This window comes from Ciona robusta, chromosome 3 (assembly GCF_009617815.1).
Source record: "Ciona robusta chromosome 3, ASM961781v2".
NCBI classification, from domain to species: Eukaryota; Metazoa; Chordata; class Ascidiacea; order Phlebobranchia; family Cionidae; genus Ciona; species Ciona robusta.
Genome location: NC_143237.1, coordinates 2,128,825 through 2,145,732, shown reverse-complemented (window position 1 = coordinate 2,145,732; position 16,908 = coordinate 2,128,825). Strand labels below are relative to the sequence as shown.

General features: G+C 37.3%; 4 protein-coding genes and 1 long non-coding RNA gene across 9 annotated transcripts in view; 1 reads left to right on the top strand and 4 right to left on the bottom strand.

Annotated features, from left to right (window-relative positions):
- Nucleotides 1-8,094, bottom strand: part of LOC149737614 (acetyl-CoA carboxylase-like) — a 34,253-nt gene extending 26,159 nt beyond the window's left edge. For 2 of the 4 annotated variants that reach the window (XM_089873811.1, XM_089873812.1), the window contains exon 1: nucleotides 7,932-8,091. In XM_089873811.1, coding sequence (XP_089729937.1) covers nucleotides 7,932-7,977 — 46 coding nt within the window. In that variant the 5' untranslated portion in view covers nucleotides 7,978-8,091. Of the gene's footprint in view, nucleotides 1-191; nucleotides 335-7,931 lie in introns of those variants that run through there. The other 2 variants (XM_089873813.1, XM_089873814.1) reach the window with 2 other exon arrangements.
- Nucleotides 259-4,678, top strand: LOC149737615 (uncharacterized). The gene is made up of 2 exons (XR_016384549.1): nucleotides 259-393; nucleotides 3,779-4,678. It is a non-coding gene; the product is annotated as an uncharacterized LOC149737615 (long non-coding RNA).
- On the bottom strand, nucleotides 498-3,776 carry LOC149737616 (uncharacterized). Of its 2 annotated transcripts, XM_089873847.1 has the most exons (3): nucleotides 2,170-3,776; nucleotides 1,862-1,936; nucleotides 498-1,776 (listed from the first exon to the last, which is right to left on the bottom strand). In XM_089873847.1, exons 1-3 carry the CDS (start codon nucleotides 3,257-3,259, stop codon nucleotides 1,187-1,189), a joined length of 1,755 nt encoding a protein of 584 aa, XP_089729973.1. In that variant the 5' UTR covers nucleotides 3,260-3,776; the 3' UTR covers nucleotides 498-1,186. The 2 variants fall into 2 exon arrangements, with proteins under 2 accessions (XP_089729973.1, XP_089729974.1); XM_089873848.1 differs by having other exon boundaries at nucleotides 498-1,936; nucleotides 2,570-3,776.
- An 838-nt stretch (nucleotides 8,095-8,932) lies between the features above and the next one.
- On the bottom strand, nucleotides 8,933-11,673 carry LOC149737613 (3 beta-hydroxysteroid dehydrogenase type 7-like). Its single transcript, XM_089873860.1, has 6 exons — nucleotides 11,496-11,673; nucleotides 11,094-11,252; nucleotides 10,503-10,726; nucleotides 10,017-10,205; nucleotides 9,509-9,721; nucleotides 8,933-9,213 (listed from the first exon to the last, which is right to left on the bottom strand). The coding sequence occupies exons 1-6, from the start codon at nucleotides 11,653-11,655 to the stop codon at nucleotides 9,040-9,042; spliced, it is 1,119 nt and encodes a 372-aa protein (XP_089729986.1). The 5' UTR covers nucleotides 11,656-11,673; the 3' UTR covers nucleotides 8,933-9,039.
- Nucleotides 11,674-12,236: 563 nt separating this feature from the next.
- On the bottom strand, nucleotides 12,237-15,461 carry LOC149737612 (3 beta-hydroxysteroid dehydrogenase type 7-like). Its single transcript, XM_089873861.1, has 6 exons — nucleotides 15,177-15,461; nucleotides 14,587-14,745; nucleotides 14,064-14,287; nucleotides 13,662-13,850; nucleotides 13,141-13,353; nucleotides 12,237-12,778 (listed from the first exon to the last, which is right to left on the bottom strand). Exons 1-6 carry the CDS (start codon nucleotides 15,334-15,336, stop codon nucleotides 12,617-12,619), a joined length of 1,107 nt encoding a protein of 368 aa, XP_089729987.1. The 5' UTR covers nucleotides 15,337-15,461; the 3' UTR covers nucleotides 12,237-12,616.
- Nucleotides 15,462-16,908: the final 1,447 nt, after the last annotated feature.

Sequence of the window (16,908 nt, the reverse complement as noted above, 5' to 3'; positions counted from 1 at the left end):
AGCCTAGATGGGCAGTTGCCGGCCAGTGGGCAGTCGGTAAATTAATTTTATTCTTAAATAAACAGGAATGCAACTAACACGGTCATTTTTACTGACATTACATAAATGGATAAAACATAAATCTAGTCAGTAAGCTACTAGCTTTCCACCGTATATCCCAATAGCAACCACAATAAGTTAGTTTAACTGACCTTCATGAGCAATATGCGGAACTTAACATCTGCAGGCTAACACACCAGGGACCAAATCGAGTAAACATAAAATCTGTCGGCAGATACTATTAGAATAGAACGAATGACGGCCATTCGATGCAGTACGTCTCGTGTCGTACCAGTATGATAGATACGTAGCTTTCACATGAATAGCACGTGATGACAGGCGGGCACTATTGATGTAACATGTACTGTAGGAGCTAGGGTTTAGCTCGAACGCGGCTGCAGTTTTAGCCGTATAAGGAATAAGCGACTGATGTCTATAACTTAATTAATGCTCTCCACTTGATGAATATATACAGATGTATTGACGATAACGCAAATCATAAACGATAGCCAGATTCCAACAACAACCAAAATAACAGCCACAGCAACCAGATAGAGCCAAAAAGATCCACAGAGACAGAGAGCCAGAGAGAGAGAGAGAGAGAGATTAAAAAACAGTTATGTTCAGTCGCTAACAAATAAAACATTGTTAATAGCTGAACACATAATAACTAAATCTTAAACAGTTACGCTAAATTGCGATGCTAACAGAACCATGCAAGAACCTATACTGAAACGCAGACTAGAGAGACGGCGTTCGCATAACGAAGACAGGAGAAAGGCAATAAATAAGCCAGTCAGACGGTGGCGCTAGACAGTCAGTAACATAGTAATTGTTGGAGTTAACATTCCGGCCCCAAAATAACGGAGTTTACAAACGTAGTTATTTTCAAAACTAACGACAACGATTACTACAAATGTCTACGGTGGATGGCATAATAGATCAAATCTGCTGGGTAAATAAGCAGCGCAAATAAGCTAAGAATCAAAAGGTGTAAGGTTAAAAACATACGTACAACAAAATTAAAAATGCAAAAAATAAACTAAACTAACTTAACATTAACGAGAATGCACATGAACTATATACAGGAAAATGCGTATCTCACAATTTTGTTTAGCCATTGGTATTGTGTCCCTATGGACGGGAATTAACAACGTTCCCATAAGAAGCGACGCGGGAGATGCTGGCATGGGGTCTCCCGCTCATCGCTCAACTTGCGTCTGAATGGCCGCAACCATCGAGCGGAACGACTATAGTTGCGATTCCTTTTATCGGTCACCGACCTCGTAGCAAAGGCGTTAGTTATATCTTTCTTTCTTAAGCCTGGTAACACATCGGCCAAAATGTTCTCCTCCTTTCTTAAACAACAAGAAATGCCATAAACTTTATGTTGATATACTCCCATCGGCCTTTGTCTGCGATGGACGTTGTACGAGAGTTCTCTAATCTTTCGTCGGTATTTTACTTCAACCTTAGGGTCGCGCACAATTCCTCCCCTAATTAAGTCTTTGGGCTCTTTCTTAGCCATATTGTGGTGATATTGCACAGTTTCAAGATAGTTTGTTTTCAGTGGTAACACGTTTCCGCCATCTTTATCTTCTTTAGCTTTTCTCGATTCTTTATTTTTGATCGACAGCGTTGGTTGATCGTCCGTAGCCATGATGTTTGTCTCACTCACGTTATAGGATCCGCAATCACGCAAATGATCCGACCGATCATGTGAAGTAACATCCGTAACTGTACAATAATTGATATGAGCCTTTGGTTCTGTATGGTTGCCACCGTATACGCTTTTCTTTAGCGTGCAGCCAAGTCTACTTACTCCTCCAGTAGCAATGTTGTGATCTGATCCACATAATAATTCCTGTGACTTCGGTATTGGTAAACTCGTAGAGGCCTGTCGAAAATGTAACAGAGTATGATGGGACATATTGCAAACTTGACAATGTAGATTACTCGGGCAAAATCCTGCATAATGCCCTGATGATAGACAACGGAAACATAGCCGTTTCTCCCGCGCAATGTCAAATCTTTCCCTTGAAGAGTGTGCGCAAAAGTGTTTACAATTATATATAAAATGTGAACCGTTGCAGAGTGTACACAAAGCACGAAAATCATTACAATGTTTACCAGTGGGTGAGCGTACTTCTGATGTTGTGTTGCTATTCAACTTTATAATTGGCCTATTTTCATTTCCACGACTTGAGCGTGATTCGCTTGGTTGCGGACACGCAGCGCATTCTGCTGCTATTCGACCGAATGGCGTGTTTATTGTCTTTGCAGCGCGATCCACGTGATCCATCATTTCTACAAATCCTATTAACGGTCTGTTCTTTAGGAACTGTGGACTGTGTAGTATATCATAATGAACGCTACTCGGTAGGCGTTTAAATATTCCTTCCAACAAATACGAATTTTCCAAATCGCTTTGGTAGCACCACGAGCTTAATGTATTATAGCAGTTGTTCATGTCCGACCATAAATTAAACAAAGCCTTAGAATCATTTTCAGCAACACGTGGACCACTTACCAATGCGTTGAGATGAGCTTTGACGATTTGATGTCGCTGTCCAAACTGGTCATACAAAATTGAAATGGCCTTTTCTAAACCCTTCTCAGCTGGCTTGATTACCACACACGATTTTATAGCTTCATAGGCCTCGCCAAAGCAAAGACTTCTTAAATAGTTCAACTTCGTGCTTGCGTCATTAACCCGGTTTCCAATGTTATCGTTAAACTCCGACATAAACGCGTTAAACTCGAGCACCTCTCCTCCAAACTTTGGAAGCTCGCGAGACGGTAGAGGCCCTCTCTCCAATGAATTAGCCATCATAATCAGGGCTCCAGATAGATCCGGTTGATTACTAGAACTGTGCGACTTTGTCGGCGATCCGATACTGCTCGGAGCGATATTTTTCTGCAACCCCTGAACATGGCGTAACTTTGATTTGATCATGTTCTCTTCTTCTTCTAGTAGCTTTCTCGTACGATTAATTTCAGCCTTACGGCGCTCAAGGACAGACAGATCGAATGCGTCATCATTCGATTTTTCACTTTTTTCTTTGTAAACGGGCCCAACTGGTTGCGAAAGATTCGGACGCGAAGTGAGTTGATTCTCATTAAGGATTTCCTCGAGCTCCTTACTCCAAATTGATTCTTGGTTTACAGAAACATTCTCATTTTCACATCCAAGGTCTATCAACGGATACGACTGGTTCATCCCGCCGACGTATAACTCACGGAGCCAATAACTGTTTTTTAATAATGTAGGAGCTAGGGTTTAGCTCGAACGCGGCTGCAGTTTTAGCCGTATAAGGAATAAGCGACTGATGTCTATAACTTAATTAATGCTCTCCACTTGATGAATATATACAGATGTATTGACGATAACGCAAATCATAAACGATAGCCAGATTCCAACAACAACCAAAATAACAGCCACAGCAACCAGATAGAGCCAAAAAGATCCACAGAGACAGAGAGCCAGAGAGAGAGAGAGAGAGATTAAAAAACAGTTATGTTCAGTCGCTAACAAATAAAACATTGTTAATAGCTGAACACATAATAACTAAATCTTAAACAGTTACGCTAAATTGCGATGCTAACAGAACCATGCAAGAACCTATACTGAAACGCAGACTAGAGAGACGGCGTTCGCATAACGAAGACAGGAGAAAGGCAATAAATAAGCCAGTCAGACGGTGGCGCTAGACAGTCAGTAACATAGTAATTGTTGGAGTTAACATGTACGTTGAGTCGATTTATAATTACGAGGCATACGGCTACTGCGTTTCACAAATACAGAAAGATACTAAATGCAAACTTTAAACTTTAGGGTGTGACAAACTTTAAACCGAACTTTCTACACAAACTAGGTCCAAAGTTAAACCTACCATACAGCTTCGTTAAGTCAAATCTCTGACAAGTTAAAATAAAGTCCAAAGTTCGAAAAATGTTGTTTTTTTGACATAAACCTTCGCAACTGACTTAAGACGTAAACAAGGCGTATGCTTGCGTCAGAATCTGCGCTTTTCGTTGTTATTTTCCACTGTTCGAAATAAATTTTCTCTGAAATATCGGTCACAGTGGAGTATAATTTCAATCAATTTATAAAATACAACACAAACGTACAAATTTCTGAGAATTTTTTAATTGAATGTAAATGAACTTACTTGACTTACCTATCTAACTATCGAGAAAATACGCGGTTTACATGCAGAAAGTTTAACACTAACCACTATAACCACACCTGGCAATTCTTATACGCCGCGCTTTAATAACTCAACTTCGGTTTGGATCTTTGCCGCTAATAGTAATGCCGAAACATTCGTGCAAGTACAGCGCAAAAGTAGCTCCGGTAATCTCGAGTGCAAAGGCCAGTGCGGTATTGCCGTTGTCAGAAAAAAATCGTTCCCCGGCAAAAATCGTTCCCATTGACCTTCGACCCTCGATGACGACATTCGTGAAAACAGTTCCACTCCAACTAAATACGCCGTTGTATATACAACTATATGGAATTTTTATATCTTTATTTTTATTATACTTTTATCTCTTATGAAACATATTGTGTATAAACTACGGGACTGACTGTACATGTAAAATGTGCTTAATATTAATAAAGTTGATGACAACATAAAAACCTTTGTTGCGTAAGTATGAATTCTTATTGTGACGTTTATATTACCAAAGTAAAATTTGGTAGCATTTATTTATATGACTGTAAATACTGTTAATTAATCATCAATTTTCTTTTCAATTTGTTAACAGTTGATTTATTGTTTGTTTATTGGTTTGGTTGTGCCTGGATTGGATTTTGGGTTTAATTGTAAGGTTCGGGCGTGGAATATAAGTGTTTTGGTCTAATAAAAAGCTTACTGACTTATACCACATATGAGAAAGACCACTCGTAAAATCTGAAATCTGTGCCTATACCTCCAACTAAATCTCACATCTACCGCAGTGCGAGAATACCATGACACTCAATACGTTAACAACGAAAAAACATAAATATAGGTATTCCTGACAACATTTTGCACATATGAAATGAAGTGTATCTTGCAAGCGGAATAAATATTTCATCGATGTTGTGAAAAATGGCAATCACGTGACCACCACTTCATGCGCATGCGCAGTTTGTAAAATGAGAACGATTTTTTCGGGGAACGATTTTTTTGCGACACCGTAAGCACTGCACGACTGCTAGCTGATTTAACTCGTGATAACCAGAAAAACGGTCATACCAAACCACAAGGAAAGGTAGCATGAAAACTTGACGTCTATTCGTATCTACCACGCAACTTTGTTTGTTTACTATACTTCAACAGTGCAGTTATAACACGACTATTGTAACATAGGTGGCTTGTGTATTTACAAACAACATTACTAAACCATAACAATTGTTAAGTCATACTCGATATTAAAGGATATTAAACCTAACTCCTTCCTGCAAATAAGCTGCATATAAACATAGCTAATAATATAGCCTGGAAATATAACACTAGGACACGTTAATTGTACATACACTGCAGGCTAGAAAAACTGCATCCGTTCTCACTGTAAATAGGCTTTATATAAACTTTATCCGAATTATAATCAGCAACTATTCATAAACTCTTGAGCCAATCGCATCAGACAGTTTTGAATTTTACTAACTGACCTTTAGTACACCCGATCGAATGGCTGGCGTCACGCCTGAGTGCACGCGGTGTGAACGCAAGTAACCTACGCGACTGGCCTCATGACATCGAACCATTATTTTGATACGTAACAACAGAATAAATAGGCTTTTGCTGCAACTCAATTACAATAAACTGGCTGAAACCCAATTTAATAATCCTGAAACCTTGAATTCGCCTTGAAACTGCCTTGAAGCCGCGCGTATGGGAACGAAAACTGTTGAACTTTGGTCTGGGTGAATGAAGGCCAAATTTTGATCGATAACATACGTATGAATAAACCATAAACCACATGCGCGACACCTCATGTGAGAGTCGTAAAATACAGTCATGAAATTGAAAAGCCCATGCGGACTGTAAGTTAACAAAAAAACAAATTATGATGTATGTTGCAATATACTTTATATATGTCATACACTAATCGAACATTTGCGCCGCTTCAAATATGGTTTTCCCCTAGTTGAAATCCTACCTCGATAAACAGTCTCGTATTGCCAAATCTGCTGTGTTGCTACAAAAATAATTATAAATTCAAAATAGCTTTATTATCTAAACTTTTGTATTGTAATGTTGTGTAGGTTACTATGGTACAAGTCATGTGACGTAATTATAATACAGTTTCCGACTTCAGTGTTCTTTTAATCGTTACATGGGGGGGGGATATTTAATTATGCTTATATGATAAGAACACAACACAGTCTAGTTTTGCATGGTTCGATTAATAAACGCAGTATGATTAATCACTCAGTGATAAACCATAACGCTGTATGACAATCGCAAATGGTGTGGTGTTACACAGGAAATTAAAAGGAAACCACACCAAGAAAACATTATGTTAAAATTAATTATTTCGGCGTTATAGGGCTTGATGGTATTTGTTTTTTTCTACCGTGCGGAACCAAAATCAATTGAAATCGAATTATGTCATAAAAGTTACTGCGTCTCGCTGTCGCGACCTTCGGACAGTGGTGCGAGTCGTCGAGCTACTGCATAAAATTAAATTGCGTTTCCGTAGCCTGGACCAATTTGTCCAGGAAACCTTGAAACTTTATGACCTTGGAATAACTAACGAGTAACTGCGTAAGCAAAACAGCTTGAGGTCAGTGGTTAAACTGAGTGGAGGTCGACGATGTATTTTGAAATCCTCCGGTAGATACATAGCGCCATCTACCGGTCACACAATTCGGGCAATACACGCGTAATATAAGTACATGAGATTTACGCCTACAAATGGATCTGTGGTTTTTAATAAACATGAAGGCTGGGTATAACACATGCTGGCCTGTTGCAAATATAAAACCTATATATGCATGTCTAAACAATAATAATAACATATCATAGTAAAAGTTATAATTTAGCAAATGCAAATAAATATACACACTTTATTAACATACATATTTAACTGTAATTTCAGTCGTCAGTGTATTTAATATGGAGGTATACAATACTGTAAACTATTGAAGTCTATTCACCTTGGTCATAACAGGTGGATCCTATAAAAGGCAGCAGAATAATGTAAAACTACAAACATTTGTCAAATAAACAACCTGTGTAGCATGTGTAACTTATTATCAATTAATTAATTTCCAATGCTAGGGCTGCAACATTTGGTAGGGCAACAAGGTACAGTCAACGATTGCAAGCAGATTATTGAAAAAAAATAAAGGAAACTTATGCACGCAAGACGCAAAGGTAGTGACAATCGGCATATAAAGTAACATAAATGGAAACTATGCAGTCAGCAAAAGTGAACTTCCTATAAAATTCATAAATAGGTTATTTATTTACATTTTGCAATGCTGTTTAAAGTACGACAATGCTGTTTGAGGTATGACACCACATACAATGCCTGTATGTATTTTTTTGTGAAAAAGATATTCTTGCCACAGAATGTCAGGAAAATAAATGTTTCAGTCAACTCTAACCAATTGACCATCACTAACAAATACTATAAAGATATTTTTGACCATAAATATATAATTGACATTTGACACTTAGTATCTTGATGTCAGCCCATTCAGTCATGCAACATACAAACACACAATAAATTTCATTTATCTCCACAAATACGATAGCGAGAATCAAAATTTAAAAATAAAAAGAGAATTTTGACAACAAAACAGCATTCATTAGTTACATTCTTTGTCCACAATAATCAACAAAAATAGCATAATTTGGTAACACTTAACAATAGAAATATAAAATAATTCATTTTACCTCGGAGTTGTTTCGTCTTCTTCAACAGTTTGTTTTTGATCATCATCTGTGTCAGAAGAGGATGACAAGGACCCCAAAGTAAACTGAACTGCAGCGTTATCCATCCTGCACTAAAACCATATGCTACTATAACTTCTGCCTATCATAATACATGTAAACACAGTTAGTGAGAGTTGAATAACTAAGACCAGTACCACATAATATATATTAATATACATCAATACATAGCCTATTCATTACTGCATCCACAAAAGGAACCTATTTCTCATAATCTTTTGCTATAGATAATATGAATAATTAAAAAACTTTACCCTGTATATTTTACACAAACAGAACAGCAAAACAAACCACTAAAGAACCTGTTTTAAGACTTTCGACTCATCATCATCCTTTTTTAACCTAATGTGTGTATTGTAGGCTAATATACCTATCTGTAACATTCAAAACTACATAACCTGTAATCTGGTACTTACCACTTTACCATACACCCACACATGTGCAACACGTACGGACAACGGACACTACATTACAATCAAACTATGACCGTTATGTCTATATTACAGACCATGAGCGCCAAAGTGCGGTTGTTGGACTTTGTACCCGACCAGTTTAAGTCAACAAGGCAGCTCAAATGTTTGGAATGTACACAAATCTGTAAGCAATTTTGAAGTACAAGGCTTTTATGGGTATTAACAGCACACGTGTACGCTGGATGGCACTTGATGTGGTGGATGCAACTAATTTGCACATATTTTTATTCTTCATCGGCGCCGGGCAACACAATGTATAGCGGGCACGAGGAGTGCACGAAAAGGACACCGGTGTTAGAACTGTCGTTGCCCCGCCACACGAAGATAAATAAACTACATTCATTTATTCATTTCTTATATAGAGCATATTAGCAAATTTGAGCACTGTAATGGCAAGCTTAACCGTTTGCAAAGCGTCCCAGTAAAAGTACACTTAGAATTGTAAATTTTCTCCGTGTTTGTATTAGGACGCAATTAAAAACACGCACAGTGGCGTTGGAACATTTTTTAGGTTGCATGCATAGCCTATAGCTTGTGTTAACCAATGTAGCAGCAAGATACTTCGATTTGGAGCATTATTACGACTCTTTGGTAAACGTTGGTTCAACAATACGTTCCATATCTTTCTTAGCCACTGCCAATGACTGTTCCCAACTGTATAGAGGTTTGTAACCAATGTGTTTCCGCAGTTTTTCATAACTGGTGGTAAAGTTTGTGTTAGATATCCTTATGACAGCTGGGTTCACAATCACCTGCGGAAAACAAAAAGGAATATAGCAGGGTGGGGGGAGATGAAACACCTTTAGCACATACTGTTCAAATATCCTGAACAACTAACGGTCTATGGTAGTCGTGAGGATATGGTTTCATATTTCTTTAAACGTTTTTTGTTCATATACTACCTAATAGGACGAGAAAATGGAATGAAAATGTGTCCCATCTTCCCCACTCCCTACTATATAACTGTTGCAATAGGTCTTACTGAAACAAAAATCAATCGCAATTTAAACATAACATTTTGACAATGTAAATATAAGTTGAATGAACCTTGATCTTTATTCCGAACCACGACATAAACTTGCTGGCGAATACGTTGATATAAGCAATGAGATACAACTTCCATATTGAGAAATAAGGTTCCGGCTTTGCCAACGTATACCCAAGGTGTTCACAAAATAAAAGGTTAAGTCTGCTGTAAGATAACTTTGGTGTATCGTCTCCGATAAAGTAAGCGTTTCCTCCAATCAGGTCCGGTTTCTCCTGCATAATTAGTGTTTATGATAATTTATATCTGATGCAGCGCATTTCACTACTCAAGTCGATACGGATTAGACTTGGACCAGGTACTCAATCTCACTGATTCCTTATTGGTTGTCAGTGAATCCCTTAAGGTTACACACGCGTGGTAACTTATAAGCGGGCACGAGGTTTATGCAACAAAGCAAAGTTCTTAAGGTTTCTAAGTTTGCTACCAAATAGAACGATAAAGGGGTATAAAATTATGTCCAATCTCCCCCTCTACAATGTATTATATATATAAATGAATTGTGTAAACCTGGATCTTTTTCGCAGCAACAATATGACCCCAAGCAACATTACCGAGGTATGGCCTTTCCTTTAGTGCGGTTGGTTCACAAACGGATCTTATGGCTTTCGATTTACCTAACCTAGACACTATAGCTTCTAACACTGGATCATTCTCACCATATATTCCCCCTGGTCGAAGCGCACAAGAGAAAAACTTCTAAAAGGGAGGAGATTTGTAAAAAGTCTGTTATACACGCTATGGCCATTTTAAATAGGAATTGAGATATATTTCGTAAAAAAACATAAAAAATCCATAGTAAATGATAGACATAATAGCCAAATATCCTTATCTTGTTTTTAACAATTAACAACGGTCCTTCGGAGTCGTGAGCACAGTTTTATAACTCTTTGAATGTTCTTTGTTTACTATATACCAAATAGAACAAGAAAATAGAATGAAAAGATGTCCTATCTTCTCCCACCCTTAAATCAGTTCTAACACGTACAACCATACCTTTCCATTTTCCAATGGTCGACCATTTGCAGCAACAACTCTTTTTTCAGCAGCATTTTTAGTAGTGGCGTAGTATATTGGAGGATTAAACTTATATGGAGTATCCTCGTTACCGTTAACGAACGAATCCATGTCCCAATTTGGTCCAACGGCGTCAATAGAGCTTGTGTAAACAAAGAACTCTACGTTTTGATCCAAGCACGCTTTTAGAACCACTTCGGTACCTGTAAAGAAATACACTCATGAAAATGCATTAGTTGCATTTTTGTAATCTTTTGGATCACGCGGATGGGCAACGACAGTCGTTATAACACCGGTGCTTTATTACACACACCTTGTGCACGCTCACGAGTTATCACGTATGTAACTTTGCAAGTGATTATTTTTTGTCGTTAAGTGTCTTGCCCAAGGACACATACCCCACAATAATAGCAGCGACAAGCCTTGCACCCATTATTTGACAGTTCTAACAAATGACACATACATGAGCAGTGCAAGTATACACTGCGATTATAGGTGTTGTCTTACATGTATGTCGAGTACCTGTTTATATTGCCCGGTTATAAAGTAATTTTTAGCTCTAATAATTACCTCTCACATTTGTATCCCAAAGTTTCGAATCCGGGACTTCCCCTGTGTAATCAACAATTGCCGCAGTGTGAATCACAACGTTAACTTGATTGACAGCTGACGCCATTGCTTCATAATCCGTGACGTCATTTTCGATCCATTCGGCCGTTATACCGGCACCTAAAACGTGCGTGTGTGTAATGCGACGGTAAATAAAGTAGAACATTATTAACTTCTTGCTTGACAAGGACACCAGCGTCGACCGACAGTATTAAACTGATATCCTTGAACAAGTATACGTATACATACATTCAAATAACTTAATGATTAACTTTAATCGCATAAACTCGCTATAGCATTCTAAATGATTCAGCTTGCAACAATCGTTAACATATTAAAAAATTCAACGAAAACTAACAATACCTTTGCAATATTCCTCTTGTTCATCTCTTGTTGTTTTACTGAATCGAAGATCGACAAGTTTTACTTTTTCCACATCGTCAATGTTGTTCTCACACAACACACGAACAACTCTTGAACCCAACCGGCCGGCAGCTCCACTTATCAAATATACTTTCCCCATTTAAGCTCAGCAGTAACAAGTAAACTATATATATAGCCTATATAAGAAACCTAAATGTAAAAAAACAAAATCAGATTAACTTCTTGTATATATACTAAATGAGTGAATGTAAAATATTCTTTCGCATGGCGGAACAATCATTATAACACGCGTATTTGCTAAATTACAAAACTCGCAAATTCAATGCTAAAAGCGAACGTTAAGTCTCGTAAGTGCGTAATAACTTCTTCAATAGCTCATAGCAATCTGTACCACAGCGTCACGCAAATTAACAGGAAATTGATTAATACCAGCATGCTTGTTCGTAGTTATATCTGATTCCAATGATGCAGTAAATCTCCAAATTTATCGAGCGATGTTATAATATAAATGCTAGCAAGTACAAATGATATACCCCGCTTAATGGAGTATATAGGCGGCAAAGTATCACGACAACACCATTAAAAATTCAGCTGTTTTGGGCGATGAAGTCGATTTAGCAAGACAAAATTGCACTGATAAAACAAAAAGTTAGAAAAGAACTTTTGCGTTGTACCTGTAAACTAAAAACATACAGGTTTTATAGCAATAAATTGTGGATCTTATATATAGTGCTACTTTATTGACAATTTGTTGCACAAAAAAACAGGAAAAATATCATACATATACCGAGCATATTTTTGTTTCCATTAAATAATACGTTTATATAATCAGCTTTATTAAAAGTATATTATTATTTTGTATATAGTACAACAAGATAAGATGGGACACCTTTAGCACATAATATTCAAATATCCTAATTGAGTTTCAAACAATTAACAACGGTCTATAGGAGTCGTGAGGATACGTTTTATTAACTCTTTCCCTTTTCTTTGTTTACTACAGAATAAGACAAGAAAATTATAAGAAAAGGTGTCCCATCTCCCCCAACCCTACTATAACATCATGTACGACGATTTCTTCTTTCTTCAACGACTGTTGTTTATCTTTGCGAGTCAACAATTCTTTCTATTTCCTTCTTCGTAGCTTCTAACGAGTGTTCCCAGCTAAAAAGTGGTTTGTAATCGAAATGTTTACGAAACTTGGCATCACTGGTTGTAAAGATGGTACTCGCCATTTTGATCATCTCTGAATTCAAAAGAATCTGCAATCCGGTATTCGAATTAATGGAAACAAGAATAAACGAATCTTATTTGCACACAACTGGTAAATATGAAACGTCATATACAGACCGCGAAAAGTCACTATGTTTCGTAATGCAGCAAACATAGCAACGTTTAGAAATTACGTGGAAATGAAAAAGTCGACGTAAGACATGGCCTTCTCAATACTAAAGTTCATAGAAATCACCAAAGTCCAACGTGATTTCTATGATCTTTGCTCAATACATGGGCAGGCCAGCATGCGTAAGGATAGATCTTATCTGTCCTCGAGTGCGGCGGTAACATAAGTCATTATAACAAAGAAAATAGGTGAAAAGTTCCTGACTATTAAATATTAACAAACCGGTATCTTGATTCCGAACCACGACATAAACTTTCTGGCAAATACATTGATATAAGCAATGAGATACAACATCCATATTGAGAAATAAGGTTCCGGCTTTGCCAACGTATACCCAAGGTGTTCACAAAATAAAAGATTAAGTCTGATGTAAGATAACTTTGGTGTATCGTCTCCGATGAAGTAAGCGTTTCCTCCAATCAGGTCCGGGGTTTCCTGCATGTTTAGCGTTTAAGTTAAGTATAGACCGTAACGGGGTTATATACGTAATGTAAGTCTACATGTTGGCCTATATAGTATTGTGGGGTATGGTAGGATACCGCCGTTAAAGCTCCTCAATCTTATATTTCCAGATCGTGTTTTAGACAACTAACAACACTCGTTTAAGAGTCGAGCGCCTATACGGTTATAAAACTCTGTATTATTTTTTTTTACTACCAAATGCGATGAGAAAGAAGAATAAAAACATGCTCCACCAGGCTTATATAAAAGAAATGAAATAACAACGTTCTAATATTATTAACCTGAATCTTTTTTGCCGCAACAAGATGAGCCCAAGCTACATTCCCAATGAATGCTCTCTCTTGCAAAGCAGTTGACGCAGTTATGGATTTTATCTGCGTGGTCTTTCCAATTCGTTTCATCATCTCTTTCAGCGTTGGATCATTTTCACCATACAAACCTCCAGGCCGAAGTGCACAAGTCCTAAGCACCTGAAAAGTATACAGGACGGAACTATTTTTTCTGAACATCCAATTATAACATAATTTTTTTTCTAAATTTTTGGTTTTACTTAAGATGGCATTACTGCCATACTAAAACCATATTACACCAAAGTGACTTAAGCTTACTATGCCAAAACGATACGCCGATAAAAGCACAGTGGTTACAATTATGCGATATTCCTGTGTATTCAGTGCACAAACCTTTTCATTTTTCAACGGTCGTCCATTAGCTTCCAATACTCGTTTCTCCGCTTCTGTCTTGGTGATTCCATAATAAATCACTGGTTTATGATTATAAGGAGTCTCTTCGTCGCCGTTCACAAACGAATCCATGTCAGAATTGGGTCCCACTGCTTCAATGGAGCTTGTATATACACAAAACCCAACGTTCTGGTCGAGACATGCTTTTAAAACAACTTCCGTTCCTGTTTAAAAAATAGAACCAATGGACTTGGAGCGTCATTGTAGTAAAGCGTGCACTTCTGCTTTACTGTTTTGTATGGGATATTTTTTTAATTATACAACTAAACATGGTTAAACTGTCAAGTAAATTAGAAAGAGACCAAAATTATCTAGGAGTATATTCCTATATAGCAGCTACAAATACCAATTTAAACCATTGGATTTTTTTAATTTACAGTGTTTGTTTTGGTGGATTTTTATGATAAACATGCTGTAAGAGATACTTGTCACTTCACTTATATGAAAGCTTTATAAACATTACCAGTTACGTTTGTTTCCCAGAGCGCCGAATCCGAGATTTCTCCAGTATAATCTATGCGCGAAGCTAGATGAAGCACAACGTCCACGTCATCACATGCTGACGTCATTGATTTGTAATCAGTGATGTCACTCTCGATCCATTCAGCCGATATACCAACACCTTCAAGATAAAAAATGTGAGTTTTGTTTAGTTCATAGGCTAATTTTATATATGCGTCAATTTACAACTGACATTACAGGTATTTTTAATGTATGGGTTACCATACTAGGTTTCTACCACGCGATTCAAATATTTCACAGGTTGTATTTCCCCTTAAAACTAAGTGCATACGCTGAAGTGGCATACACACACCAACGGCCTACTAGAGATAGCCGTGACACACCGCGGAAAGTCACCATGTTTTAACAGAAAGTTAAAATAGCAACGTTCAGCAATAACGTGGATATAACCAATCTACGAATGAATGTAACTTTACTTTCCTCTAATGGCGAGGACATAGGGCGAGGCAACGACAGTCGTTATAACACGGGTATTTTGTTTCTACCACGTACGTAACTTTGTATCAAACCAAAGCAAATATTAAACTTCACCTTTGCAATATTCCTCTTGTTCTTGTCTTGTTGTTTTACTGAATCGAAGATCGACAAGTTTTACTTTTTCCACATCGTCAATGTTGTTCTCACACAACACACGAACAAGTCTTGAACCCAACCTGCCAGCAGCTCCACTTATCAAATATACTTTCCCCATTATATGTTATACAAACTTAAACTTTACAGAGAGAGAGATATATAGTAGCACTGAGCAGGCAGGAAATACTTTGTTTTGACTTGACTCTAAAGCTCTGTGTACCTGTCGTATTAAATCAATAACACCTTAACACAAGTCATGACCGTATCGTTTATGAATACAAACATTTCACAGAAAGTAAATATTATCTGACTAAACACTCATACAGTAACACTGACCGTGGCGTTAATATTTAATAAATTTAGTCTTATATAACCAAGCAATATAACTCAATATACGTCTCCTTCCACTGCCTGCACGAATTTGATGTAACAACCGATAAACCAGCCTTCTTTCCGTCTACAAATACACCATGTTAGCCTTGTAGCAATGCGATTTCTTTGCTCGTAGTTTCTGTTACATTGCACGTTTGTTTTAAAGTGCGTCCTATCGTGCTGGTTAATCATTCAACGTTTTATTTGTTGCCGCAGGAATTGCTGCTTCTTCAATCAGCAAGTTTTTCTAAATGTAACTGTAGCCTACACCAGACTATGTTTTATTCGCTATACACTATAAATTCCTACTTGTATATGCAAGTCAACACATACCATGGGCAAACGAAAATTACGCTTTATATGTTGTGCACAACAAGGAAAAACATTAAAGTTTCCAAATCATTTCATTATTGGTTTAGTTCTGCGCAGATGTCATGTTTTGAATCAAAGCATGTGAATTTACTCATTTTACTTGTTAACATACGAAAGTAAACATTACTCGTATGTTTTACAATATCTACACAGATATTTTATTAAAAGGTTGCTGATTCGAAACATAGCTTGCTGCACTTGGCATGCCCTATGGAATAAATCATGCAAAGGAAATGCGGAAAATCCATTTGATTTTTGAAATATAGGCCCACAATAGTCGTTTACTTGTGTTTACGATGCAGTGAAAACAACTAATAGTTCGCATTTTAACCACACTGGAAATCTGGTGCAAGGCTGGATGATGCTGTTACCACTGTGAGAATATATGGCCCTATAGGCAAGAAAGTTGACACCATTTGCTCTAACTAACCCAATAAGGGTAGTTCAAATCAGGCATACAGAAAAATGATCACCGACAAAATAATACCTATTGTAAGGTGGGGAAAGATGGGACACCTTTTCATTCTATTTTTTCGTACAATGTGGTGGTAAACACAGAATATTCAAAGAATTATAAAACCGTATTCTCGCGACTGTCAGGATATTTGGACATTATGAGCTAAAGGTGTCCCATCTTTCCCCAACCTACTATAGTACTATACATACGGAACTTTGTGAGTGATTATTTTCCCTGTGTAACGTTTCGCCGACATCAAAGACAAACCATAAGAAACCACAAGAGTTGGAGCAAACCTGCCACGCTTGGCCTATGCAAATCTAAATTTCATTATAACCGATATCCTAATTGACTGTTACTTAAAATACATTTCATCATCATTCTACTTAAACTCTGATCAGAACCCCCTCGCTGCTTTAACCATTCCTTACGAAGACTTGTAGTGCACACACTGTAAAATGATTAAGACTTATTCACAAATTGCAACAC

Coding starts and splice junctions, on each gene's coding strand:
- LOC149737616 (XM_089873847.1), bottom strand. CDS start 3,259: ATGAACCAGTCGTATCCGTTGATAGACCTTGGATGTGAAAATGAGAAT. Junction 1,937..2,169: donor AGAAGTACGCTCACCCACTG/GTAAACATTGTA, acceptor CATTTTCGACAG/GCCTCTACGAGTTTACCAAT. Junction 1,777..1,861: donor ACAACATTGCTACTGGAGGA/GTAAGTAGACTT, acceptor ATTATTGTACAG/TTACGGATGTTACTTCACAT.
- LOC149737613 (XM_089873860.1), bottom strand. CDS start 11,655: ATGGGGAAAGTATATTTGATAAGTGGAGCTGCCGGCCGGTTGGGTTCA. Junction 11,253..11,495: donor ACAAGAGGAATATTGCAAAG/GTATTGTTAGTT, acceptor CGCACGTTTTAG/GTGCCGGTATAACGGCCGAA. Junction 9,722..10,016: donor TTGCTGCGAAAAAGATCCAG/GTTTACACAATT, acceptor CTAATTATGCAG/GAGAAACCGGACCTGATTGG.
- LOC149737612 (XM_089873861.1), bottom strand. CDS start 15,336: ATGGGGAAAGTATATTTGATAAGTGGAGCTGCTGGCAGGTTGGGTTCA. Junction 13,851..14,063: donor GACCGTTGAAAAATGAAAAG/GTTTGTGCACTG, acceptor TATACTTTTCAG/GTGCTTAGGACTTGTGCACT. Junction 12,779..13,140: donor GGTTCGGAATCAAGATACCG/GTTTGTTAATAT, acceptor ACCGGATTGCAG/ATTCTTTTGAATTCAGAGAT.